Genomic DNA, 27,758 nt, shown 5'->3' with positions numbered 1-27,758 from the left:
ACCATCAATTAATTAACCTATTAAAACTACAGCACCAGGTGTTGACAGGACCCATTCAATGGACCATCAATTAATTAACCTATTAAAACTACAGCACCAGGTGTTGACAGGACCATCCATTAATTAACCCATTAAAACTGCAGCACCAGGTGTTGACAGGACCATCCATTAATTAACCCATTAAAACTACAGCACCAGGTGTTGACAGGCCCATCCATTAATTAACCTATTAAAACTACAGCACCAGGTGTTGACAGGACCATCCATTAATTAACCCATTAAAACTACAGCACCAGGTGTTGACAGGACCCATTCAATGGACCATCAATTAATTAACCTATTAAAACTACAGCACCAGGTGTTGACAGGACCATCCATTAATTAACCCATTAAAACTACAGCACCAGGTGTTGACAGGACCATCCATTAATTAACCCATTAAAACTACAGCACCAGGTGCTGACAGGACCCATTCAATGGACCATCTATTAATTAACCCATTAAAACTACAGCACCAGGTGTTGACAGGACCATCCATTAATTAACCCATTAAAACTACAGCACCAGGTGCTGACAGGACCCATTCAATGGACCATCAATTAATTAACCTATTAAAACTACAGCACCAGGTGTTGACAGGACCATCCATTACCCATTAAAACTACAGCACCAGGTGCTGACAGGACCCATTCAATGGACCATCCATTAATTAACCTATTAAAACTACAGCACCAGGTGTTGACAGGACCATCCATTAATTAACCCATTAAAACTACAGCACCAGGTGTTGACAGGACCCATTCAATGGACCATCTATTAATTAACCCATTAAAACTACAGCAAGGTGTTGACAGGACCATCCATTAATTAACCCATTAAAACTACAGCACCAGGTGCTGACAGGACCCATTCAATGGACCATCAATTAATTAACCTATTAAAACTACAGCACCAGGTGTTGACAGGACCATCCATTAATTAACCTATTAAAAAACTACAGCCCCAGGTGTTGACAGGACCATCCATTAATTAACCCATTAAAACTACAGCACCAGGTGTTGACAGGACCATCCATTAATTAACCTATTAAAACTACAGCACCAGGTGTTGACAGGACCATCCATTAATTAACCCATTAAAACTGCAGCACCAGGTGTTGACAGGACCATCCATTAATTAACCCATTAAAACTACAGCACCAGGTGTTGACAGGACCATCCATTAATTAACCTATTAAAACTACAGCACCAGGTGTTGACAGGACCATCCATTAATTAACCCATTAAAACTACAGCACCAGGTGTTGACAGGACCCATTCAATGGACCATCAATTAATTAACCTATTAAAACTACAGCACCAGGTGTTGACAGGACCATCCATTAATTAACCCATTAAAACTGCAGCACCAGGTGTTGACAGGACCATCCATTAATTAACCCATTAAAACTACAGCACCAGGTGTTGACAGGACCATCCATTAATTAACCCATTAAAACTACAGCACCAGGTGCTGACAGGACCCATTCAATGGACCATCTATTAATTAACCCATTAAAACTACAGCACCAGGTGTTGACAGGACCATCCATTAATTAACCTATTAAAACTACAGCACCAGGTGTTGACAGGCCCCATTCAATGGAACATCCATTAATTAACCTATTAAAACTACAGCACCAGGTGTTGACAGGACCATCCATTAATTAACCCATTAAAACTACAGCACCAGGTGTTGACAGGACCCATTCAATGGACCATCTATTAATTAACCCATTAAAACTACAGCAAGGTGTTGACAGGACCATCCATTAATTAACCCATTAAAACTACAGCACCAGGTGCTGACAGGACCCATTCAATGGACCATCAATTAATTAACCTATTAAAACTACAGCACCAGGTGTTGACAGGACAATCCATTAATTAACCTATTAAAAAACTACAGCACCAGGTGTTGACAGGACCATCCATTAATTAACCCATTAAAACTACAGCACCAGGTGTTGACAGGACCATCCATTAATTAACCTATTAAAACTACAGCACCAGGTGTTGACAGGACCATCCATTAATTAACCTATTAAAACTACAGCACCAGGTGTTGACAGGACCATCCATTAATTAACCTATTAAAACTACAGCACCAGGTGCTGACAGGACCCATTCAATGGACCATCAATTAATTAACCTATTAAAACTACAGCACCAGGTGCTGACAGGACCCATTCAATGGAACATCCATTAATTAACCTATTAAAACTACAGCACCAGGTGTTGACAGGACCATCCATTAATTAACCCATTAAAACTTCAGCAAGGTGTTGACACGATAATGGCTTCTCCAATTCAGGCAACTGCACCCCAAATGGCACCCTATTCCCTATATATAGTGCTCTACCTTGGACCAGAGCCCTATATTCCCTATATAGTGCTCTACTTTGGACCAGAGCCCTCTTCCCTATATAGTGCTCTACCTTGGACCAGAGCCCTATTCCCTATATAGTGCTCTACCTTGGACCAGAGCCCTATTCCCTATAGTGCTCTACCTTGGACCAGAGCCCTATTCCCTATATAGTACACTACTTTAGACCAGAGCCCTATTCCCTATATAGTACACTACTTTAGACCAGAGCCCTATTCCCTATATAGTGGTACTACTATAGACTAGAGCCCTATTCCCTATATAGTACACTACTTTAGACCAGAGCCCTATTCCCTATATAGTACACTACTTTAGACCAGAGCCCTATTCCCTATATAGTGCACTACTTTAGACCAGAGCCCTATTCCCTATATAGTCTCTATCTCTACGTCTTCACACCACATATAACATTCAGATGGGCCACAATAAGTAACTACGGACAATATAACAGTGTTACATACCTTCACCAGGCCCAAGTCGATCTCCAGAACATTAGCCAGCTGGAACAGAACCAGCAGAGGATGAGGATCAAGACTAAATGGGACTGATATCACTTTAAAAAAGTCAACAATAAAAGTCCATTATTAGCCTTGTTTGACCATCCTGCAAGCTCCTACTGTAAGAAACAGAATGTGATCTCAAGACCAGGATGGTCCAACGAGGCTGAGACGTAATATTATTTCACCTACCTCTGACACATTAGTCTGCTCATCGATGGACACAAATATTTTGTACAATAGGGTTTCAAAGTAGTCTCCCTGGACCCTGTTCATCACGAAGCCTTCCAGAGGAGGAACTGGGAGATAATACATCATATTAATGAATAGATAACATACTGTATAATACAGTTGAAGTCGGAAGTTTACATACACCTTAGATAAATACATTTAAACTCAGTTTATCACCATTCCTGACATTTAATCCTAGTAAAAATTCCCTGTTTTAGGTCAGTTAGGATCACCACTTTATTTTGAGAACGTGAAATGTCAAAATAATATTAGAGAGAATGATTTATTTCAGATGTTATTTCTTTCATCACATTCCCAGTGGGTCAGAATTGTACATACACTCAATTAGTATTTGTTAGCATTGCCTTTAAATGATTTAACTTGGGTCAAACGTTTCAGGTAGCCTTCCACAAGCTTCCCACAATACGTTGGATGAATTTTGGCCCATTCCTCCTGACAGAGCTGGTGTAACTGAGTCAGGTTTGTAGGCCTCCTTGCTCACACACGCTTTTTCAGTTCTGCCCACAAATTTTATACAGGGTTGAGGTCAGGGCTTTATGATGGCCACTCAAATACCTTGACTTTGTTGTCCTTAAGCCATTTTTCCACAGCTTTAGAAGTATGCTTGGGGTCATTGTCCATTTGGAAGACTCATTTGCGACCAAGCTTTAACTTCCTGACTGATGTCTTGAGGTGTTGCTTCTAAATATCCACATGATTTTCCTACCTCAAACATAACGATGGTCATTATGGCCAAACAATTCTATTTTTGTTTCATCAGACCAGAGGACATTTCTCCAAAAACGACGATCTTTGTCCCCATGTGCAGTTGCAAACCGTAGTCTGGCTTTTTTATGGCGGTTTTGGAGCAGTGGCTTCTTCCTTGCTGAGCAGCCTTTCAGGTTATGTCAATATAGGACTCGTTTTACTGTGGATATAGATACTTTTGTACCGGTTTCCTCCAACATCCCTTGCTGTTGTTCTGGGATTGATTTGCACTTTTTGCACCAAAGTACGTTCCTCTCTAGGAGACAGAACACGTCTCCTTCCTGAGCGGTATGACGGCTGCGTGGTCCCATGGTGTTTATACTTGCATACTATTGTTCGTACAGATGAACGTGGTACCTTCAGGCATTTGGAAATTGCTCCCAAGGATGCACCAGACTTGTGGAGGTCTACAATTCTTTTCTGATTTTCCCATGATGTCAAGCAAAGAGGCACTGAGTTTGAAGGTAGGCCTTGAAATATATCCACAGGTGCACCTCTAATTGACTCAAATGGTGTAGTATCATAACACTCAATACCAGGTTTAGTATCATAATACTCGATACCAGGTTTAGTATCATAATACTCAATAGCAGGTTTAGTATCATAATACTCAATACCAGGTTTAGTATCATAATACTCAATAGCAGGTTTAGTATCATAATACTCAATAGCAGGTTTAGTATCATAATACTCAATAGCAGGTTTAGTATCATAATACTCGATACCAGGTTTAGTATCATAATACTCAATACCAGGTGTAGTATCATAATACTCAATACCAGGTGTAGTATCATAATACTCAATACCAGGTGTAGTATCATAATACTCAATACCAGGTTTAGTATCATAATACTCAATAGCAGGTTTAGTATCATAATACTCAATAGCAGGTTTAGTATCATAATACTCAATAGCAGGTTTAGTATCATAATACTCAATAGCAGGTTTAGTATCATAATACTCGATAGCAGGTTTAGTATCATAATACTCGATAGCAGGTTTAGTATCATAATACTCGATAGCAGGTTTAGTATCATAATACTCGATAGCAGGTTTAGTATCATAATACTCAATAGCAGGTTTAGTATCATAATACTCAATAGCAGGTTTAGTATCATAATACTCAATAGCAGGTTTAGTATCATAATACTCAATAGCAGGTTTAGTATCATAATACTCAATAGCAGGTTTAGTATCATAATACTCAATAGCAGGTTTAGTATCATAATACCCGATACGATCACGATATCACGGTAAGAAAAGAAGGCATATTAGCCAAAGTCAATCGTTGGGCATCTTGAATTCAAGATCATTACATTTGACATATTTTACGTCAACCTTTTTCAGAGACAGCCACGTATGCATGGATGAATCAATTAGACCTTGTTTTTACCAATCTAATTACATAACATAATGGGAGTCATTTATATGAATGGTAAATCTCTATTGATAAACTGGGTAAATCAATATGTAGCCGAGGCCTATCCACAATACAGGTGGACGCGTGCTCAATAGGAGTGTGTGCAGGCATTGAGTTATTGAGCTTGTTTTGGCTGATCGAATGGGGCTACAGATGACCAACAATCTGTTTCTCTTCCATTGAAGACTTATTTCATTGTATTGATCAACAACATTTGCATAGAAGTAGCTTCTTTTATTAAAAAATGTGCGCTGTCTCGTTAACCAGTAATGACATCATTCACAAGGCAAGAGGAGAGCGGCCCGGAGTCCGTTCGTTGATGCAAAAGATCATCTTTGGGAGAGACGTGAGACACCAATTAAGTTAATTAAATTTTGGATGCATATTATCACAAACTAAGTACCAAAGGGTAGTGAATTGATGTTCGCTATCTGTCAGCGAGAAAGGAAAGTTGGCCTACAAAGCTGGAAGCTACCGGTATCTTCTTCCATTATTCTACCTTGTATGGACATTGTTTTGCGAACTGTAATTAAGTTTCAACATTTCTACATGCCGTGTCGCATTATCGAAGTGTGTTAACTTGTGTGCAGGCTAGCAGTGAGTTAGTGGAGCTAACATGATGCAGCCCAGACTCCCAGGCTAGCAGTGAGTTAGTGGAGCTAACATGATGCAGCCCAGACTCCCAGGCTAGCAGTGAGTTAGTGGAGCTAACATGATACAGTACAGGCTAGCAGTGAGTTAGTGGAGCTAACATGATGCAGCCCAGACTCCCAGTACAGGCTAGCAGTGAGTTAGTGGAGCTAACATGATGCAGCCCAGGCTAGCAGTGAGTTAGTGGAGCTAACATGATACAGTACAGGCTAGCAGTGAGTTAGTGGAGCTAACATGATGCAGCCCAGGCTAGCTGTGAGTTAGTGGAGCTAACATGATGCAGCCCAGGCTAGCTGTGAGTTAGTAGCTAACATGATGCAGCCCAGGCTAGCAGTGAGTTAGTGGAGCTAACATGATGCAGCCCAGGCTAGCTGTGAGTTAGTGGAGCTAACATGATGCAGCCCAGGCTAGCAGTGAGTTAGTGGAGCTAACATGATGCAGCCCAGACTCCCAGGCTAGCTGTGAGTTAGTGGAGCTAACATGATGCAGCCCAGACTCCCAGGCTAGCTGTGAGTTAGTGGAGCTAACATGATACAGTACAGGCTAGCAGTGAGTTAGTGGAGCTAACATGATGCAGCCCAGACTCCCAGTACAGGCTAGCAGTGAGTTAGTGGAGCTAACATGTTGCAGCCCAGGCTAGCAGTGAGTTAGTGGAGCTAACATGATACAGTACAGGCTAGCAGTGAGTTAGTGGAGCTAACATGATGCAGCCCAGGCTAGCTGTGAGTTAGTGGAGCTAACATGATGCAGCCCAGGCTAGCTGTGAGTTAGTGGAGCTAACATGATGCAGCCCAGGCTAGCAGTGAGTTAGTGGAGCTAACATGATGCAGCCCAGGCTAGCAGTGAGTTAGTGGAGCTAACATGATGCAGCCCAGACTCCCAGGCTAGCTGTGAGTTAGTGGAGCTAACATGATACAGCCCAGACTCCCAGGCTAGCTGTGTGTTAGTGGAGCTAACATGATGCAGCCCAGACTCCCAGGCTAGCTGTGAGTTAGTGGAGCTAACATGATACAACCCAGACTCCCAGGCTATCTGTGAGTTAGTGGAGCTAACATGATACAGCCCAGACTCCCAGGCTAGCTGTGAGTTAGTGGAGCTAACATGATGCAGCCCAGACTCCCAGGCTAGCAGTGAGTTAGTGGAGCTAACATGATACAGCCCAGACTCCCAGGCTAGCTGTGAGTTAGTGGAGCTAACATGATGCAGCCCAGACTCCCAGGCTAGCAGTGAGTTAGTGGAGCTAACATGATGCAGCCCAGACTCCCAGGCTAGCAGTGAGTTAGTGGAGCTAACATGATGCAGCTCAGACTCCCAGGCTAGCTGTGAGTTAGTGGAGCTAACATGATGCAGCCCAGACTCCCAGGCTAGCAGTGAGTTAGTGGAGCTAACATGATGCAGCCCAGACTCCCAGGCTAGCTGTGAGTTAGTGGAGCTAACATGATGCAGCCCAGACTCCCAGGCTAGCTGTGAGTTAGTGGAGCTAACATGATGCAGCCCAGACTCCCAGGCTAGCTGTGAGTTAGTGGAGCTAACATGATGCAGCCCAGACTCCCAGGCTAGCTGTGAGTTAGTGGAGCTAACATGATGCAGCCCAGACTCCCAGGCTAGCTGTGAGTTAGTGGAGCTAACATGATGCAGCCCAGAGTCCCAGTGCAGGCTAGCTGTGAGTTAGTGGAGCTAACATGATACAGCCCAGACTCCCAGGCTAGCAGTGAGTTAGTGGAGCTAACATGATGCAGCCCAGACTCCCAGTACAGGCTAGCTGTGAGTTAGTGGAGCTAACATGATGCAGCCCAGAGTCCCAGTGCAGGCTAGCAGTGAGTTAGTGGAGCTAACATGATGCAGCCCAGACTCCCAGGCTAGCAGTGAGTTAGTGGAGCTAACATGATGCAGCCCAGACTCCCAGGCTAGCAGTGAGTTAGTGGAGCTAACATGATGCAGCCCAGACTCCCAGGCTAGCAGTGAGTTAGTGGAGCTAACATGATGCAGCCCAGACTCCCAGGCTAGCTGTGAGTTAGTGGAGCTAACATGATGCAGCCCAGACTCCCAGGCTAGCTGTGAGTTAGTGGAGCTAACATGATGCAGCCCAGACTCCCAGGCTAGCTGTGAGTTAGTGGAGCTAACATGATGCAGTCCAGACTCCCAGGCTAGCTGTGAGTTAGTGGAGCTAACATGATGCAGCCCAGACTCCCAGTACAGGCTAGCTGTGAGTTAGTGGAGCTAACATGATGCAGCCCAGAGTCCCAGTGCAGGCTAGCTGTGAGTTAGTGGAGCTAACATGATGCAGCCCAGACTCCCAGGCTAGCAGTGAGTTAGTGGAGCTAACATGATGCAGCCCAGACTCCCAGGCTAGCTGTGAGTTAGTGGAGCTAACATGATGCAGCCCAGACTCCCAGGCTAGCTGTGAGTTAGTGGAGCTAACATGATGCAGATCAGACTCCCAGGCTAGCTGTGAGTTAGTGGAGCTAACATGATGCAGCCCAGACTCCCAGGCTAGCTGTGAGTTAGTGGAGCTAACATGATGCAGCCCAGACTCCCAGTACAGGCTAGCTGTGAGTTAGTGGAGCTAACATGATGCAGCCCAGACTCCCAGGCTAGCTGTGAGTTAGTGGAGCTAACATGATGCAGCCCAGACTCCCAGGCTAGCTGTGAGTTAGTGGAGCTAACATGATGCAGCCCAGACTCCCAGTGCAGGCTAGCAGTGAGTTAGTGGAGCTAACATGATGCAGCCCAGACTCCCAGTGCAGGCTAGCAGTGCGTTAGTGGAGCTAACATGATGCAGCCCAGACTCCCAGGCTAGCTGTGAGTTAGTGGAGCTAACATGATGCAGCCCAGACTCCCAGGCTAACAGTGAGTTAGTGGAGCTGACATGATGCAGCCCAGACTCCCAGTACAGGCTAGCAGTGAGTTAGTGGAGCTGACATGATGCAGCCCAGACTCCCAGGCTAACAGTGAGTTAGTGGAGCTGACATGATGCAGCCCAGACTCCCAGGCTAACAGTGAGTTAGTGGAGCTAACATGATGCAGCCCAGACTCCCAGTGCAAGCTAGCAGTGAGTTAGTGGAGCTAACATGATGCAGCCCAGACTCCCAGTGCAAGCTAGCAGTGAGTTAGTGGAGCTAACATGATGCAGCCCAGACTCCCAGTGCAGGCTAGCAGTGAGTTAGTGGAGCTAACATGATGCAGCCCAGACTCCCAGTGCAGGCTAGCAGTGAGTTAGTAGAGCTAACATGATGCAGCCCAGACTCCCAGGCTAGCAGTGAGTTAGTGGAGCTAACATGATGCAGCCCAGATTCCCAGTGCAGGCTAGCAGTGAGTTAGTGGAGCTAACATGATGCAGCCCAGAGTCCCAGTGCAGGCTAGCAGTGAGTTAGTGGAGCTAACATGATGCAGCCCAGACTCCCAGTGCAGGCTAGCAGTGAGTTAGTAGAGCTAACATGATGCAGCCCAGGCTCCCAGGCTAGCAGTGAGTTAGTGGAGCTAACATGATGCAGCCCAGACTCCCAGTGCAGGCTAGCAGTGAGTTAGTGGAGCTAACATGATGCAGCCCAGACTCCCAGGCTAGCAGTGAGTTAGTGGAGCTAACATGATGCAGCCCAGACTCCCAGTGCAGGCTAGCAGTGAGTTAGTGGAGCTAACATGATGCAGCCCAGACTCCCAGGCTAGCAGTGAGTTAGTGGAGCTAACATGATGCAGCCCAGACTCCCAGGCTAGCAGTGAGTTAGTGGAGCTAACATGATGCAGCCCAGACTCCCAGGCTAGCAGTGAGTTAGTGGAGCTAACATGATGCAGCCCAGACTCCCAGGCTAGCTGTGAGTTAGTGGAGCTAACATGATGCAGCCCAGACTCCCAGGCTAGCTGTGAGTTAGTGGAGCTAACATGATGCAGCCCAGACTCCCAGGCTAGCTGTGAGTTAGTGGAGCTAACATGATGCAGTCCAGACTCCCAGGCTAGCTGTGAGTTAGTGGAGCTAACATGATGCAGCCCAGACTCCCAGTACAGGCTAGCTGTGAGTTAGTGGAGCTAACATGATGCAGCCCAGACTCCCAGGCTAGCTGTGAGTTAGTGGAGCTAACATGATGCAGCCCAGACTCCCAGGCTAGCTGTGAGTTAGTGGAGCTAACATGATGCAGATCAGACTCCCAGGCTAGCTGTGAGTTAGTGGAGCTAACATGATGCAGCCCAGACTCCCAGGCTAGCTGTGAGTTAGTGGAGCTAACATGATGCAGCCCAGACTCCCAGTACAGGCTAGCTGTGAGTTAGTGGAGCTAACATGATGCAGCCCAGACTCCCAGGCTAGCTGTGAGTTAGTGGAGCTAACATGATGCAGCCCAGACTCCCAGGCTAGCTGTGAGTTAGTGGAGCTAACATGATGCAGCCCAGACTCCCAGTGCAGGCTAGCAGTGAGTTAGTGGAGCTAACATGATGCAGCCCAGACTCCCAGTGCAGGCTAGCAGTGAGTTAGTGGAGCTAACATGATGCAGCCCAGACTCCCAGGCTAGCTGTGAGTTAGTGGAGCTAACATGATGCAGCCCAGACTCCCAGTGCAGGCTAGCAGTGAGTTAGTGGAGCTAACATGATGCAGCCCAGAGTCCCAGTGCAGGCTAGCTGTGAGTTAGTGGAGCTAACATGATGCAGCCCAGAGTCCCAGTGCAGGCTAGCTGTGAGTTAGTGGAGCTAACATGATGCAGCCCAGACTCCCAGTGCAGGCTAGCTGTGAGTTAGTGGAGCTAACATGATGCAGCCCAGACTCCCAGTGCAGGCTAGCAGTGAGTTAATGGAGCTAACATGATGCAGCCCAGACTCCCAGTGCAGGCTAGCAGTGCGTTAGTGGAGCTAACATGATGCAGCCCAGACTCCCAGGCTAGCTGTGAGTTAGTGGAGCTAACATGATGCAGCCCAGACTCCCAGTGCAGGCTAGCAGTGAGTTAGTGGAGCTAACATGATGCAGCCCAGAGTCCCAGTGCAGGCTAGCTGTGAGTTAGTGGAGCTAACATGATGCAGCCCAGACTCCCAGTGCAGGCTAGCAGTGAGTTAGTGGAGCTAACATGATGCAGCCCAGACTCCCAGTGCAGGCTAGCAGTGAGTTAATGGAGCTAACATGATGCAGCCCAGAGTCCCAGTGCAGGCTAGCAGTGAGTTAGTGGAGCTAACATGATGCAGCCCAGAGTCCCAGTGCAGGCTAGCTGTGAGTTAGTGGAGCTAACATGATGCAGCCCAGACTCCCAGTGCAGGCTAGCAGTGAGTTAATGGAGCTAACATGATGCAGCCCAGAGTCCCAGTGCAGGCTAGCAGTGAGTTAGTGGAGCTAACATAATGCAGCCCAGAGTCCCAGTGCAGGCTAGCAGTGCGTTAGTGGAGCTAACATGATGCAGCCCAGACTCCCAGGCTAGCAGTGAGTTAGTGGAGCTAACATGATGCAGCCCAGACTCCCAGGCTAGCAGTGAGTTAGTGGAGCTAACATGATGCAGCCCAGACTCCCAGGCTAGCAGTGAGTTAGTGGAGCTAACATGATGCAGCCCAGGGTCCCAGTACAGGCTAGCAGTGAGTTAGTGGAGCTAACATGATGCAGCCCAGACTCCCAGTACAGGTTAGCAGTGAGTTAGTGGAGCTAACATGATACAGCCCAGACTCCCAGGCTAGCAGTGAGTTAGTGGAGCTAACATGATGCAGCCCAGACTCCCAGTACAGGCTAGCAGTGAGTTAGTGGAGCTAACATGATGCAGCCCAGACTCCCAGTACAGGCTAGCAGTGAGTTAGTGGAGCTAACATGATGCAGCCCAGACTCCCAGTGCAGGCTAGCAGTGAGTTAGTGGAGCTAACATGATGCAGCCCAGACTCCCAGGCTAGCAGTGAGTTAGTGGAGCTAACATGATGCAGCCCAGACTCCCAGGCTAACAGTGAGTTAGTGGAGCTGACATGATGCAGCCCAGACTCCCAGTACAGGCTAGCAGTGAGTTAGTGGAGCTGACATGATGCAGCCCAGACTCCCAGGCTAACAGTGAGTTAGTGGAGCTGACATGATGCAGCCCAGACTCCCAGGCTAACAGTGAGTTAGTGGAGCTAACATGATGCAGCCCAGACTCCCAGTGCAAGCTAGCAGTGAGTTAGTGGAGCTAACATGATGCAGCCCAGACTCCCAGTGCAGGCTAGCAGTGAGTTAGTGGAGCTAACATGATGCAGCCCAGACTCCCAGTGCAGGCTAGCAGTGAGTTAGTAGAGCTAACATGATGCAGCCCAGACTCCCAGGCTAGCTGTGAGTTAGTGGAGCTAACATGATGCAGCCCAGACTCCCAGTACAGGCTAGCTGTGAGTTAGTGGAGCTAACATGATGCAGCCCAGACTCCCAGGCTAGCTGTGAGTTAGTGGAGCTAACATGATGCAGCCCAGACTCCCAGGCTAGCTGTGAGTTAGTGGAGCTAACATGATGCAGCCCAGACTCCCAGTGCAGGCTAGCAGTGCGTTAGTGGAGCTAACATGATGCAGCCCAGACTCCCAGTGCAGGCTAGCAGTGCGTTAGTGGAGCTAACATGATGCAGCCCAGACTCCCAGGCTAGCTGTGAGTTAGTGGAGCTAACATGATGCAGCCCAGACTCCCAGTGCAGGCTAGCAGTGAGTTAGTGGAGCTAACATGATGCAGCCCAGAGTCCCAGTGCAGGCTAGCTGTGAGTTAGTGGAGCTAACATGATGCAGCCCAGAGTCCCAGTGCAGGCTAGCTGTGAGTTAGTGGAGCTAACATGATGCAGCCCAGACTCCCAGTGCAGGCTAGCTGTGAGTTAGTGGAGCTAACATGATGCAGCCCAGACTCCCAGTGCAGGCTAGCAGTGAGTTAATGGAGCTAACATGATGCAGCCCAGACTCCCAGTGCAGGCTAGCAGTGAGTTAGTGGAGCTAACATGATGCAGCCCAGACTCCCAGGCTAGCTGTGAGTTAGTGGAGCTAACATGATGCAGCCCAGACTCCCAGTGCAGGCTAGCAGTGAGTTAGTGGAGCTAACATGATGCAGCCCAGAGTCCCAGTGCAGGCTAGCTGTGAGTTAGTGGAGCTAACATGATGCAGCCCAGACTCCCAGTGCAGGCTAGCAGTGAGTTAGTGGAGCTAACATGATGCAGCCCAGACTCCCAGTGCAGGCTAGCAGTGAGTTAATGGAGCTAACATGATGCAGCCCAGAGTCCCAGTGCAGGCTAGCAGTGAGTTAGTGGAGCTAACATGATGCAGCCCAGAGTCCCAGTGCAGGCTAGCTGTGAGTTAGTGGAGCTAACGTGATGCAGCCCAGACTCCCAGTGCAGGCTAGCAGTGAGTTAATGGAGCTAACATGATGCAGCCCAGAGTCCCAGTGCAGGCTAGCAGTGAGTTAGTGGAGCTAACATAATGCAGCCCAGAGTCCCAGTGCAGGCTAGCAGTGCGTTAGTGGAGCTAACATGATGCAGCCCAGACTCCCAGGCTAGCAGTGAGTTAGTGGAGCTAACATGATGCAGCCCAGACTCCCAGGCTAGCAGTGAGTTAGTGGAGCTAACATGATGCAGCCCAGACTCCCAGGCTAGCAGTGAGTTAGTGGAGCTAACATGATGCAGCCCAGACTCCCAGTACAGGCTAGCAGTGAGTTAGTGGAGCTAACATGATGCAGTCCAGACTCCCAGTACAGGTTAGCAGTGAGTGAGTTAGTGGAGCTAACATGATGCAGCCCAGACTCCCAGGCTAGCAGTGAGTTAGTGGAGCTAACATGATGCAGCCCAGACTCCCAGTACAGGCTAGCAGTGAGTTAGTGGAGCTAACATGATGCAGTCCAGACTCCCAGTACAGGCTAGCAGTGAGTTAGTGGAGCTAACATGATGCAGCCCAGACTCCCAGTGCAGGCTAGCAGTGAGTTAGTGGAGCTAACATGATGCAGCCCAGACTCCCAGGCTAGCAGTGAGTTAGTGGAGCTAACATGATGCAGCCCAGACTCCCAGGCTAACAGTGAGTTAGTGGAGCTGACATGATGCAGCCCAGACTCCCAGTACAGGCTAGCAGTGAGTTAGTGGAGCTGACATGATGCAGCCCAGACTCCCAGGCTAACAGTGAGTTAGTGGAGCTGACATGATGCAGCCCAGACTCCCAGGCTAACAGTGAGTTAGTGGAGCTAACATGATGCAGCCCAGACTCCCAGTGCAAGCTAGCAGTGAGTTAGTGGAGCTAACATGATGCAGCCCAGACTCCCAGTGCAGGCTAGCAGTGAGTTAGTGGAGCTAACATGATGCAGCCCAGACTCCCAGTGCAGGCTAGCAGTGAGTTAGTAGAGCTAACATGATGCAGCCCAGACTCCCAGGCTAGCAGTGAGTTAGTGGAGCTAACATGATGCAGCCCAGATTCCCAGTGCAGGCTAGCAGTGAGTTAGTGGAGCTAACATGATGCAGCCCAGTCCCAGTGCAGGCTAGCAGTGAGTTAGTGGAGCTAACATGATGCAGCCCAGACTCAGTGCAGGCTAGCAGTGAGTTAGTAGAGCTAACATGATGCAGCCCAGGCTCCCAGGCTAGCAGTGAGTTAGTGGAGCTAACATGATGCAGCCCAGACTCCCAGTGCAGGCTAGCAGTGAGTTAGTGGAGCTAACATGATGCAGCCCAGACTCCCAGGCTAGCAGTGAGTTAGTGGAGCTAACATGATGCAGCCCAGACTCCCAGGCTAGCAGTGAGTTAGTGGAGCTAACATGATGCAGCCCAGACTCTCAGTACAGGCTAGCAGTGAGTTAGTGGAGCTAACATGATGCAGCCCAGAGTCCCAGTGCAGGCTAGCAGTGAGTTAGTGGAGCTAACATGATACAGCCCAGACTCCCAGGCTAGCAGTGAGTTAGTGGAGCTAACATGATGCAGCCCAGACTCCCAGTGCAGGCTAGCAGTGAGTTAATGGAGCTAACATGATGCAGCCCAGAGTCCCAGTGCAGGCTAGCAGTGAGTTAGTGGAGCTAACATGATGCAGCCCAGACTCCCAGTGCAGGCTAGCAGTGAGTTAGTGGAGCTAACATGATGCAGCCCAGACTCCCAGTGCAAGCTAGCAGTGAGTTAGTGGAGCTAACATGATGCAGCCCAGAGTCCCAGTGCAGGCTAGCAGTGAGTTAGTGGAGCTAACATAATGCAGCCCAGAGTCCCAGTGCAGGCTAGCAGTGCGTTAGTGGAGCTAACATGATGCAGCCCAGACTCCCAGGCTAGCAGTGAGTTAGTGGAGCTAACATGATGCAGCCCAGACTCCCAGGCTAGCAGTGAGTTAGTGGAGCTAACATGATGCAGCCCAGACTCCCAGGCTAGCAGTGAGTTAGTGGAGCTAACATGATGCAGCCCAGACTCCCAGTACAGGCTAGCAGTGAGTTAGTGGAGCTAACATGATGCAGCCCAGACTCCCAGTGCAGGCTAGCAGTGAGTTAGTGGAGCTAACATGATGCAGCCCAGACTCCCAGGCTAGCAGTGAGTTAGTGGAGCTAACATGATGCAGCCCAGACTCCCAGCTAACAGTGAGTTAGTGCAGTGACATGATGCAGCCCAGACTCCCAGTACAGGCTAGCAGCCCAGACTCCCATGATGCAGCCCAGACTCCCAGGCTGAGTTAGTGGAGCTGACATGATGCAGCCCAGACTCCCAGGCTAACAGTGAGTTAGTGGAGCTAACATGATGCAGCCCAGACTCCCAGTGCAAGCTAGCAGTGAGTTAGTGGAGCTAACATGATGCAGCCCAGACTCCCAGTGCAGGCTAGCAGTGAGTTAGTGGAGCTAACATGATGCAGCCCAGACTCCCAGTGCAGGCTAGCAGTGAGTTAGTAGAGCTAACATGATGCAGCCCAGACTCCCAGGCTAGCAGTGAGTTAGTGGAGCTAACATGATGCAGCCCAGATTCCCAGTGCAGGCTAGCAGTGAGTTAGTGGAGCTAACATGATGCAGCCCAGAGTCCCAGTGCAGGCTAGCAGTGAGTTAGTGGAGCTAACATGATGCAGCCCAGACTCCCAGTGCAGGCTAGCAGTGAGTTAGTAGAGCTAACATGATGCAGCCCAGGCTCCCAGGCTAGCAGTGAGTTAGTGGAGCTAACATGATGCAGCCCAGACTCCCAGTGCAGGCTAGCAGTGAGTTAGTGGAGCTAACATGATGCAGCCCAGACTCCCAGTGCAGGCTAGCAGTGAGTTAGTGGAGCTAACATGATGCAGCCCAGACTCCCAGGCTAGCAGTGAGTTAGTGGAGCTAACATGATGCAGCCCAGACTCCCAGGCTAGCAGTGAGTTAGTGGAGCTAACATGATGCAGCCCAGACTCTCAGTACAGGCTAGCAGTGAGTTAGTGGAGCTAACATGATGCAGCCCAGAGTCCCAGTGCAGGCTAGCAGTGAGTTAGTGGAGCTAACATGATGCAGCCCAGACTCCCAGTGCAGGCTAGCAGTGAGTTAGTGGAGCTAACATGATGCAGCCCAGACTCCCAGGCTAGCAGTGAGTTAGTTGAGATAACATGATGCAGCCCAGACTCCCAGGCTAACAGTGAGTTAGTGGAGCTGACATGATGCAGCCCAGACTCCCAGTACAGGCTAGCAGTGAGTTAGTGGAGCTAACATGATGCAGCCCAGACTCCCAGTACAGGCTAGCAGTGAGTTAGTGGAGCTAACATGATGCAGCCCAGACTCCCAGGCTAGCAGTGAGCAGTGAGTTAGTAGCAGTGAGCTGGAGCTAACATGATGCAGCCCAGACTCCCAGGCTAGCAGTGAGTTAGTGGAGCTAACATGATGCAGCCCAGACTCCCAGGCTAGCAGTGAGTTAGTGGGGCTAACATGATGCAGTCCAGACTCCCAGTGCAGGCTAGCAGTGAGTTAGTGGAGCTAACATGATGCAGCCCAGAGTCCCAGTGCAGGCTAGCAGTGAGTTAGTGGAGCTAACATGATGCAGCCCAGACTCCCAGTACAGGCTAGCAGTGAGTTAGTGGAGCTAACATGATGCAGCCCAGACTCCCAGTGCAGGCTAGCAGTGAGTTAGTAGAGCTAACATGATGCAGCCCAGACTCCCAGGCTAGCAGTGAGTTAGTGGAGCTAACATGATGCAGCCCAGATTCCCAGTGCAGGCTAGCAGTGAGTTAGTGGAGCTAACATGATGCAGCCCAGAGTCCCAGTGCAGGCTAGCAGTGAGTTAGTGGAGCTAACATGATGCAGCCCAGACTCCCAGTGCAGGCTAGCAGTGAGTTAGTGGAGCTAACATGATGCAGCCCAGACTCCCCAGGCTAGCAGTGAGTTAGTGGAGCTAACATGATGCAGCCCAGACTCCCAGTGCAGGCTAGCAGTGAGTTAGTGGAGCTAACATGATGCAGCCCAGACTCCCCAGGCTAGCAGTGAGTTAGTGGAGCTAACATGATGCAGCCCAGACTCCCAGGCTAGCAGTGAGTTAGTGGAGCTAACATGATGCAGCCCAGACTCTCAGTACAGGCTAGCAGTGAGTTAGTGGAGCTAACATGATGCAGCCCAGAGTCCCAGTGCAGGCTAGCAGTGAGTTAGTGGAGCTAACATGATGCAGCCCAGACTCCCAGTGCAGGCTAGCAGTGAGTTAGTGGAGCTAACATGATGCAGCCCAGACTCCCAGGCTAGCAGTGAGTTAGTGGAGCTAACATGATGCAGCCCAGACTCCCAGGCTAACAGTGAGTTAGTGGAGCTGACATGATGCAGCCCAGACTCCCAGTACAGGCTAGCAGTGAGTTAGTGGAGCTAACATGATGCAGCCCAGACTCCCAGTACAGGCTAGCAGTGAGTTAGTGGAGCTAACATGATGCAGCCCAGACTCCCAGGCTAGCAGTGAGTTAGTGGAGCTAACATGATGCAGCCCAGACTCCCAGGCTAGCAGTGAGTTAATGGAGCTAACATGATGCAGCCCAGAGTCCCAGTACAGGCTAGCAGTGAGTTAGTGGAGCTAACATGATGCAGCCCAGACTCCCAGGCTAGCAGTGAGTTAGTGGGGCTAACATGATGCAGTCCAGACTCCCAGTGCAGGCTAGTAGTGAGTTAGTGGAGCTAACATGATGCAGCCCAGAGTCCCAGTGCAGGCTAGCAGTGAGTTAGTGGCGCTAACATGATGCAGCCCAGACTCCCAGTACAGGCTAGCAGTGAGTTAGTGGAGCTAACATGATGCAGCCCAGACTCCCAGGCTAGCAGTGAGTTAGTCGAGCTAACATGATGCAGCCCAGACTCCCAGTACAGGCTAGCAGTGAGTTAGTGGAGCTAACATGATGCAGCCCAGACTCCCAGGCTAGCAGTGAGTTAGTGGAGCTAACATGATGCAGCCCAGACTCCCAGGCTAGCAGTGAGTTAGTGGAGCTAACATGATGCAGCCCAGACTCTCAGTACAGGCTAGCAGTGAGTTAGTGGAGCTAACATGATGCAGCCCAGAGTCCCAGTGCAGGCTAGCAGTGAGTTAGTGGAGCTAACATGATGCAGCCCAGACTCCCAGTGCAGGCTAGCAGTGAGTTAGTGGAGCTAACATGATGCAGCCCAGACTCCCAGGCTAGCAGTGAGTTAGTGGAGCTAACATGATGCAGCCCAGACTCCCAGGCTAACAGTGAGTTAGTGGAGCTGACATGATGCAGCCCAGACTCCCAGTACAGGCTAGCAGTGAGTTAGTGGAGCTAACATGATGCAGCCCAGACTCCCAGTACAGGCTAGCAGTGAGTTAGTGGAGCTAACATGATGCAGCCCAGACTCCCAGGCTAGCAGTGAGTTAGTGGAGCTAACATGATGCAGCCCAGACTCCCAGGCTAGCAGTGAGTTAGTGGGGCTAACATGATGCAGTCCAGACTCCCAGTGCAGGCTAGTAGTGAGTTAGTGGAGCTAACATGATGCAGCCCAGAGTCCCAGTGCAGGCTAGCAGTGAGTTAGTGGAGCTAACATGATGCAGCCCAGACTCCCAGTACAGGCTAGCAGTGAGTTAGTGGAGCTAACATGATGCAGCCCAGACTCCCAGGCTAGCAGTGAGTTAGTCGAGCTAACATGATGCAGCCCAGACTCCCAGTACAGGCTAGCAGTGAGTTAGTGGAGCTAACATGATGCAGCCCAGACTCCCAGGCTAGCAGTGAGTTAGTCGAGCTAACATGATGCAGCCCAGACTCCCAGTACAGGCTAGCAGTGAGTTAGTCGAGCTAACATGATGCAGCCCAGACTCCCAGTACAGGCTAGCAGTGAGTTAGTGGAGCTAACATGATGCAGCCCAGACTCCCAGGCTAGCAGTGAGTTATGGGAGCAGGCAGGGAGCTCTACAATAAGGACTAGCAGTGAGTTATGGGAGCAGGCAGGGAGCTCTATATTAAGGACTATCAGTGAGTTATGGGAGCAGGCAGGGAGCTCTACAATAAGGACTAGCAGTGAGTTATGGGAGCAGGCAGGGAGCTCTACAATAAGGACTAGCAGTGAGTTATGGGAGCAGGCAGGGAGCTCTACAATAAGGACTATCAGTGAGTTATGGGAGCAGGCAGGGAGCTCTACAATAAGGACTATCAGTGAGTTATGGGAGCAGGCAGGGAGCTCTATATTAAGGACTAGCAGTGAGTTATGGGAGCAGGCAGGGAGCTCTATAATAAGATGTCGGCTGTGCTGATAGACAGGCTTGATCCGTGAGACCCATTTGACAGAAGTACCGAAAGTACCACAAATTCTAGCATCAAACCTTTTACCATGTTCTAATATGGAAAAGGTCTGGAAGTTTGGGTGTACCGTGCAACACTTGGCAACCGCTCTGTTAGTGGCTACCTGAAATACAGCTGTCATCTGAGATGGGTACGTCTAGATAGATGTATCCCCTGTTGTAGAGACCTGAAGGAGAAGAATGAGGCGCAGATAGCACATATTACTATAGCAACAAGATCAAAGAGCAACATCAATATATTACCATGTATGAAAACAGCATTTAATTAGAATTAGGACTAAGGTAAGCACATAGTGATTTTATTGATCTAAAGATGTCATTAGAAATACATCTGTTATGGCAGAGCATCATATGTGCCCTACATTTTCCCCAGTCTACAATAAACAGAGAACAGCACATACAGTACATGCCCCTACAATTTCCCCAGTCCCCCACCGGCCCCCAGTCTCCCATCTTCCCCAGTCTCCCATCTTCCCCCAGTCTCCCATCTTCCCCAGTCCCCCATCTTCCCCAGTCTCCCGTCTTCCCCCAGTCTCCCATCTTCCCCCAGTCTCCCATCTTCCCCAGTCTCCCATCTTCCCCAGTCTCCCATCTTCCCCCAGTCTTCCCCATCTTCCCCAGTCCCCCATCTTCCCCAGTCTCCCATCTTCCCAGTCCCCATCTTCCCCAGTCTCCCGTCTCTTCCCCAGTCTCCCATCTTCCCCAGTCTCCCATCTTCCCCAGTCTCCCATCTTCCCCAGTCTCCCATCTTCCCCAGTCTCCCATCTTCCCCAGTCTCCCATCTTCCCCATCTTCCCCAGTCTCCCATCTTCCCCAGTCTCCCATCTTCCCCAGTCTCCCATCTTCCCCAGTCTCCCATCTTCCCCCAGTCTCCCATCTTCCCCAGTCTCCCATCTTCCCCAGTCTCCCGTCTTCCCCCAGTCTCCCATCTTCCCCCAGTCTCCCATCTTCCCCAGTCTCCCATCTTCCCCAGTCTCCCATCTTCCCCAGTCTCCCATCTTCCCCAGTCTCCCATCTTCCCCCAGTCTCCCATCTTCCCCAGTCTCCCATCTTCCCCAGTCTCCCATCTTCCCCAGTCTCCCATCTTCCCCCAGTCTCCCATCTTCCCCAGTCTCCCATCTTCCCCAGTCTCCCATCTTCCCCAGTCTCCCATCTTCCCCAGTCTCCCATCTTCCCCAGTCTCCCATCTTCCCCAGTCTCCCTTCTTCCCCCCCAGTCTCCCATCTTCTTCCCATCCCCAGTCTCCCATCTTCCCCAGTCTCCCATCTTCCCCATCTTCTCCCATCTTCCCCCAGTCTCCCATCTTCCCCCAGTCCCCCATCTTCCCCCAGTCTCCCATCTTCCCCAGTCTCCCCATCTTCCCCAGTCTCCCATCTTCCCATCTTCCCCATCTTCCCCCAGTCTCCCATCTTCCCCAGTCTCCCATCTTCCCCAGTCTCCCATCTTCCCCAGTCTCCCATCTTCCCCAGTCTCCCATCTTCCCCAGTCTCCCATCTTCCCCAGTCTCCCATCTTCCCCCAGTCTCCCATCTTCCCCAGTCTCCCATCTTCCCAGTCTCCCATCTTCCCCAGTCTCCCATCTTCCCCCAGTCTCCCCATCTTCCCATCTTCCCCCAGTCTCCCATCTTCCCCAGTCTCCCATCTTCCCCCAGTCTCCCATCTTCCCCAGTCTCCCATCTTCCCCAGTCTCCCATCTTCCCCAGTCTCCCATCTTCCCCATCCCCAGTCTCCCATCTTCCCCAGTCTCCCATCTTCCCCATCTTCCCATCTTCCCCAGTCTCCCGTCTTCCCCAGTCTCCCGTCTTCCCCCAGTCTCCCATCTTCCCCAGTCTCCCGTCTTCCCCAGTCTCCCATCTTCCCCAGTCTCCCATCTTCCCCCAGTCTCCCGTCTTCCCCCAGTCTCCCATCTTCCCCAGTCTCCCATCTTCCCCCGAGTCTCCAATCCTATCTGTTATTCTCTCATCATAGCCACAATGGACCATAATGATAAGAGAAGCATGTCATCAGACTAAAATGTTTTCCAATAACGCCAAAGACACCCTGATGGCTAACGATTACCATCCACCCACAACACTGTCATTTTGCAGCCTGATGGGATGAACACACACGAAGCAGAGAATAGATACCACTCACTCAGCACCACATTGTACTCCATCGATCCGGCCAGCTGGGGTCCTGAATCAATCATCTTATCAATCGCCTTCCTCTCTGCCACCGAGCAGATCTGAAATCAGACAGGACAGGGGGAGGACACAGACAGACATTAGGGGGAGAGAAGGAGAGGAAGAGAGGAGAAGAGCAGGGACACAGGTAGACATTAGGAGGAGAGGAGGAGGAGGAGAGGAGAATGTGCCAATCAGCTGTGTCCAAACCTACTGTGAATTTACCAGGTTTTTAGCTAACGAGGTAACATGACTGAACAAAATTGTTTGTTATCAGACCAATATTTACCACCCAGGATGAGTTTAAAACAGCTGTGACATGGTTGGTGTAATTACATAAAAAACCTGTGAATACCTGTAGAAAGAAAAAAAGGCATCTCTGGTAATATATTTAGGTTAGAGACCTCTGATAATATATTTAGGCTAGAGACCTCCGGTAATATATTTAGGTTAGAGACCTCCGGTAATATATTTAGGTTAGAGACCTCTGGTAATATATTTAGGTTAGAGACCTCTGGTAATATATTTAGGTTAGAGACCTCTGGTAATATATTTAGGTTAGAGACCTCTGGTAATATATTTAGGTTAGAGACCTCCGGTAATATATTTAGGTTAGAGACCTCCGGTAATATATTTAGGTTAGAGACCTCTGGTAATATATTTAGGTTAGAGACCTCTGGTAATATATTTAGGTTAGAGACCTCTGGTAATATATTTAGGTTAGAGACCTCCGGTAATATATTTAGGTTAGAGACCTCCGGTAATATATTTAGGTTAGAGACCTCCGGTAATATATTTAGAATAGAGACCTCCGGTAATATATTTAGGTTAGAGACCTCCGGTAATATATTTAGGTTAGAGACCTCCGGTAATATATTTAGAATAGAGACCTCTGGTAATATATTTAGGTTAGAGACCTCTGGTAATATATTTAGGTTAGAGACCTCTGGTAATATATTTAGGTTAGAGACCTCTGGTAATATATTTAGAATAGAGACCTCCGGTAATATATTTAGGTTAGAGACCTCCGGTAATATATTTAGGTTAGAGACCTCCGGTAATATATTTAGAATAGAGACCTCCGGTAATATATTTAGGCTAGAGACCTCCGGTAATATATTTAGGCTAGAGACCTCCGGTAATATATTTAGGCTAGAGACCTCCGGTAATATATTTAGGCTAGAGACCTCCGGTAATATATTTAGGCTAGAGACCTCCGGTAATATATTTAGGCTAGAGACCTCCGGTAATATATTTAGGTTAGAGACCTCTGGTAATATATTTAGGCTAGAGACCTCTGGTAATATATTTAGGCTAGAGACCTCTGGTAATATATTTAGGCTAGAGACCTCTGGTAATATATTTAGAATAGAGACCTCTGGTAATATATTTAGAATAGAGACCTCTGGTAATATATTTAGAATAGAGACCTCCGGTAATATATTTAGAATAGAGACCTCCGGTGATATATTTAGGCTAGAGACCTCTGGTGATATATTTAGAATAGAGACCTCTGGTGATATATTTAGAATAGAGACCTCTGGTGATATATTTAGAATAGAGACCTCTGGTGATATATTTAGAATAGAGACCTCTGGTGATATATTTAGAATAGAGACCTCTGGTAATATATTTAGGCTAGAGACCTCTGGTAATATATTTAGGTTAGAGACATCTGGTAATATATTTAGGTTAGAGACCTCTGGTAATATATTTAGAATAGAGACCTCTGGTAATATATTTAGAATAGAGACCTCTGGTAATATATTTAGGTTAGAGACCTCCGGTAATATATTTCGGTTAGAGACCTCCGGTAATATATTTAGGCTAGAGACCTCTGGTAATATATTTAGGCTAGAGACCTCTGGTAATATATTTAGAATAGAGACCTCTGGTAATATATTTAGAATAGAGACCTCCGGTAATATATTTAGAATAGAGACCTCCGGTGATATATTTAGGCTAGAGACCTCTGGTGATATATTTAGAATAGAGACCTCTGGTGATATATTTAGAATAGAGACCTCTGGTGATATATTTAGAATAGAGACCTCTGGTAATATATTTAGAATAGAGACCTCTGGTGATATATTTAGAATAGAGACCTCTGGTAATATATTTAGGCTAGAGACCTCTGGTAATATATTTAGGTTAGAGACATCTGGTAATATATTTAGGTTAGAGACCTCTGGTAATATATTTAGAATAGAGACCTCTGGTAATATATTTAGAATAGAGACCTCTGGTAATATATTTAGGTTAGAGACCTCCGGTAATATATTTAGGTTAGAGACCTCCGGTAATATATTTAGGTTAGAGACCTCTGGTAATATATTTAGAATAGAGACCTCTGGTAATATATTTAGAATAGAGACCACTGGTAATATATTTAGAATAGAGACCTCTGGTAATATATTTAGAATAGAGACCTCTGGTAATATATTTAGAATAGAGACCTCTGGTAATATATTTAGAATAGAGACCTCCGGTAATATATTTAGAGACAAGATGTTTTCTGTGCTGCATGCCTGTTGTGAAGCAGTGCTCCTTTTTCCCTCTCAGACACTCAGAGGCTGCATGACAGTGACCTTGCAAAGTCTACTCAGACCGGTCTGTGCTCTTGGTAATAACAGGAAATGAAATGATACAATGTACCAACATTGCTCACTTTGCAGGCTTCTCCAGTGTAACAAATGTACAAATCTAACAGAAGACTCATCGGGGTCTGCATCCCCGCTCACCATCATGGCTAGATTATATATTGTTTAAACTGACTGGTGAATAGACGAGCATGGTGTCACCCTCTACCACTATCAGGAAGCTCTACAGAGACTCACCCTGACGTCATCCTCTACCACTATCAGGAAGCTCTGCAGAGACTCACCCTGACGTCACCCTCTACCACTATCAGGAAGCTCTGCAGAGACTCACCCTGACGTCACCCTCTACCACTATCAGGAAGCTCTACAGAGACTCACCCTGACGTCACCCTCTACCACTATCAGGAAGCTCTGCAGAGACTCACCCTGACGTCACCCTCTACCACTATCAGGAAGCTCTACAGAGACTCACCCTGACGTCATCCTCTACCACTATCAGGAAGCTCTGCAGAGACTCACCCTGACGTCACCCTCTACCACTATCAGGAAGCTCTACAGAGACTCACCCTGACGTCATCCTCTACCACTATCAGGAAGCTCTCCAGAGACTCACCCTGATGTCATCCTCTACCACTCTCAGGAAGCTCTCCAGAGACTCACCCTGATGTCATCCTCTACCACTCTCAGGAAGCTCTCCAGAGACTCACCCTGACGTCATCCTCTACCACTCTCAGGAAGCTCTCCAGAGACTCACCCTGATGTCATCCTCTGTGATGTAACCGGTCTGAGCCACCCACCACGCCTCTACAGAGATCTCGATTGGCTTGGAGGGCAGCAGGTCCCGCGCCGTCTTCCTACGGAAGAATTTCTGATAGGAGACACAAGTCCATACATGTTAAATCACTGCTACTATTTAAAAAAAATATGACCAAGGTAATAACGACATGCTTCAAGGTCTTCGTGTCGTACCTTGGAAGACCTGCACTGGTTCATCAAGTCAATATATTGGTTCCTCCCGATGCCCAGCAGTCTTAGACCTAGAAGACAGACAGGAGACATTAATCACTGGTTCATCAAGTCAATATACTGGTTCCTCCCGATGCCCAGCAGTCTTAGACCTAGAAGACAGGCAGGAGACATTAATCACTGGTTCATCAAGTCAATATACTGGTTCCTCCCGATGCCCAGCAGTCTTAGACCTAGAAGACAGACAGGAGACATTAATCACTGGTTCATCAAGTCAATATACTGGTTCCTCCCGATGCCCAGCAGTCTTAGACCTAGAAGACAGACAGGAGACATTAATCACTGGTTCATCAAGTCAATATACTGGTTCCTCCCGATGCCCAGCAGTCTTAGACCTAGAAGACAGGCAGGAGACATTAATCAACGGTTTTTATATATATTTTCGTTATTTTACCAGGTTACATGGGAGAGGAGGGGGGTGAATGAGCCAATTGAAAACTGGGGATTATTAGGTGACCATAATGGTTTGAGGACCAGATTGGGATATTAGCCAGGACACCGGGGTTAACACCCCTACTCTTACGATAAGTGCCATGGGATCTTTAATGACCTCAGAGAGTCAGGACACCCGTTTAACGTCCCAACCGAAAGAAGGGACCCTACACAGGGCAGTGTCCCCAATCACTAACCTGGGGCATTGGGATATTTTTTAGACCAGAGGAAAGAGTGCCTCCTACTGGCCCTCCAACACCACTTCCAGCAGCATCTGGTCTCCCATCCAGGAACTGACCAGGACCAAACCTGCTTAGCTTCTACTTGCACTACTTTAGACCAGAGCCCTATTCCCTATATAGTGTACTACTATAGACCAGAGCCCTATTCCCTATATAGTACACTACCTGAGACCAGAGCCCTATTCCCTGTATAGTATATTACCTGAGACCAGAGCCCTATTCCCTATATAGTACACTACCTGAGACCAGAGCCCTATTCCCTGTATAGTACACTACCTGAGACCAGAGCCCTATTCCCTATATAGTGCACTACTTTAGACCAGAGCCCTATTCCCTATATAGTGCACTACTTTAGACCAGAGCCCTATTCCCTGTATAGTATATTACCTGAGACCAGAGCCCTATTCCCTATATAGTACACTACCTGAGACCAGAGCCCTATTCCCTATATAGTACACTACCTGAGACCAGAGCCCTATTCCCTGTATAGTACACTACCTGAGACCAGAGGCCTATTCCCTGTATAGTACACTACCTGAGACCAGAGGCCTATTCCCTGTATAGTGCACTACCTGAGACCAGAGGCCTATTCCCTGTATAGTATATTACCTGAGACCAGAGGCCTATTCCCTGTATAGTATATTACCTGAGACCAGAGGCCTAATTCCCTGTATAGTATATTACCTGTATAGTATATTACCTGTATAGTATATTCCCTGTATATTATATTACCTGTATAGTATATTACCTGAGACCAGAGGCCTATTACCTGTATAGTATATTACCTGAGACCAGAGGCCTAATTCCCTGTATAGTATATTACCTGTATAGTATATTACCTGAGACCAGAGGCCTATTCCCTGTATAGTGCACTACCTGAGACCAGAGGCCTATTCCCTGTTTAGTATATTACCTGAGACCAGAGGTCTATTCCCTATATAGTACACTACCTGAGACCAGAGGCCTATTCCCTGTATAGTATATTACCTGAGACCAGAGGCCTATTCCCTGTATAGTACACTACCTGAGACCAGAGCCCTATATAGTACACTACCTGAGACCAGAGCCCTATTCCCTATATAGTACACTACCTGAGACCAGAGGCCTATTCCCTGTATAGTGCACTACCTGAGACCAGAGGCCTATTCCCTGTATAGTATATTACCTGAGACCAGAGGCCTATTCCCTATATAGTATATTACCTGAGACCAGAGCCCTATTCCCTTTATAGTACACTACCTGAGACCAGAGGCCTATTCCCAGTATAGTATATTACCTGAGACCAGAGCCCTATTCCCTATATAGTACACTTCCTGAGACCAGAGCCCTATTCCCAATGTAAATTGTCTGGTGGCGATTTTTATGAATTGTTCAGCAGTCTAATGGCTTGGGGGTAGAAGCTGTTGAGGAGCCGTTTGGTCCTAGACTTGGTGCTCCGGTACCGCTTGCCGTGCTGTAGCAGAGAAAACAGTCTATAATTTGGGTGACTGGAGTCGCTGACAATTTTATGGGCTTTCCTCTGACATCGCCTATTATATAGGTGCTGGATGGCAGGAAGCTTGGCCCCAGTGATGTACTGGGCCGTACGCTCTACCCTCTGTAGTGGCTTATGGTCAGATGCCGAGCAGTTACCATACCAGGCAGTGATGAAACTGGTCAGGATGCTCTCGATGGTGCAGCT

At 48.2% G+C, this 27,758-nt stretch overlaps 1 protein-coding gene across 2 annotated transcripts in view; it reads right to left on the bottom strand.

Annotated features, from left to right (window-relative positions):
• fam91a1 (family with sequence similarity 91 member A1) overlaps positions 1 to 27,758 on the bottom strand; it is a 140,191-nt gene that overhangs the window by 75,336 nt on the left and 37,097 nt on the right. For both annotated transcript variants that reach the window (XM_065020109.1, XM_065020110.1), the window contains 6 exons: positions 25,347 to 25,414; positions 25,132 to 25,245; positions 21,749 to 21,839; positions 19,721 to 19,783; positions 3,114 to 3,220; positions 2,886 to 2,924 (listed from right to left, as the gene is read on the bottom strand). In XM_065020109.1, coding sequence (XP_064876181.1) covers positions 2,886 to 2,924; positions 3,114 to 3,220; positions 19,721 to 19,783; positions 21,749 to 21,839; positions 25,132 to 25,245; positions 25,347 to 25,414 — 482 coding nt within the window. The remainder of the gene's footprint in view (positions 1 to 2,885; positions 2,925 to 3,113; positions 3,221 to 19,720; positions 19,784 to 21,748; positions 21,840 to 25,131; positions 25,246 to 25,346; positions 25,415 to 27,758) is intronic.

This window comes from Oncorhynchus nerka, linkage group LG7, assembly GCF_034236695.1.
Source record: "Oncorhynchus nerka isolate Pitt River linkage group LG7, Oner_Uvic_2.0, whole genome shotgun sequence".
NCBI classification, from domain to species: Eukaryota; Metazoa; Chordata; class Actinopteri; order Salmoniformes; family Salmonidae; genus Oncorhynchus; species Oncorhynchus nerka.
The sequence above is the reverse complement of the archived record's forward strand: the minus strand, read 5'-3'. Positions and strand labels throughout refer to the sequence as shown.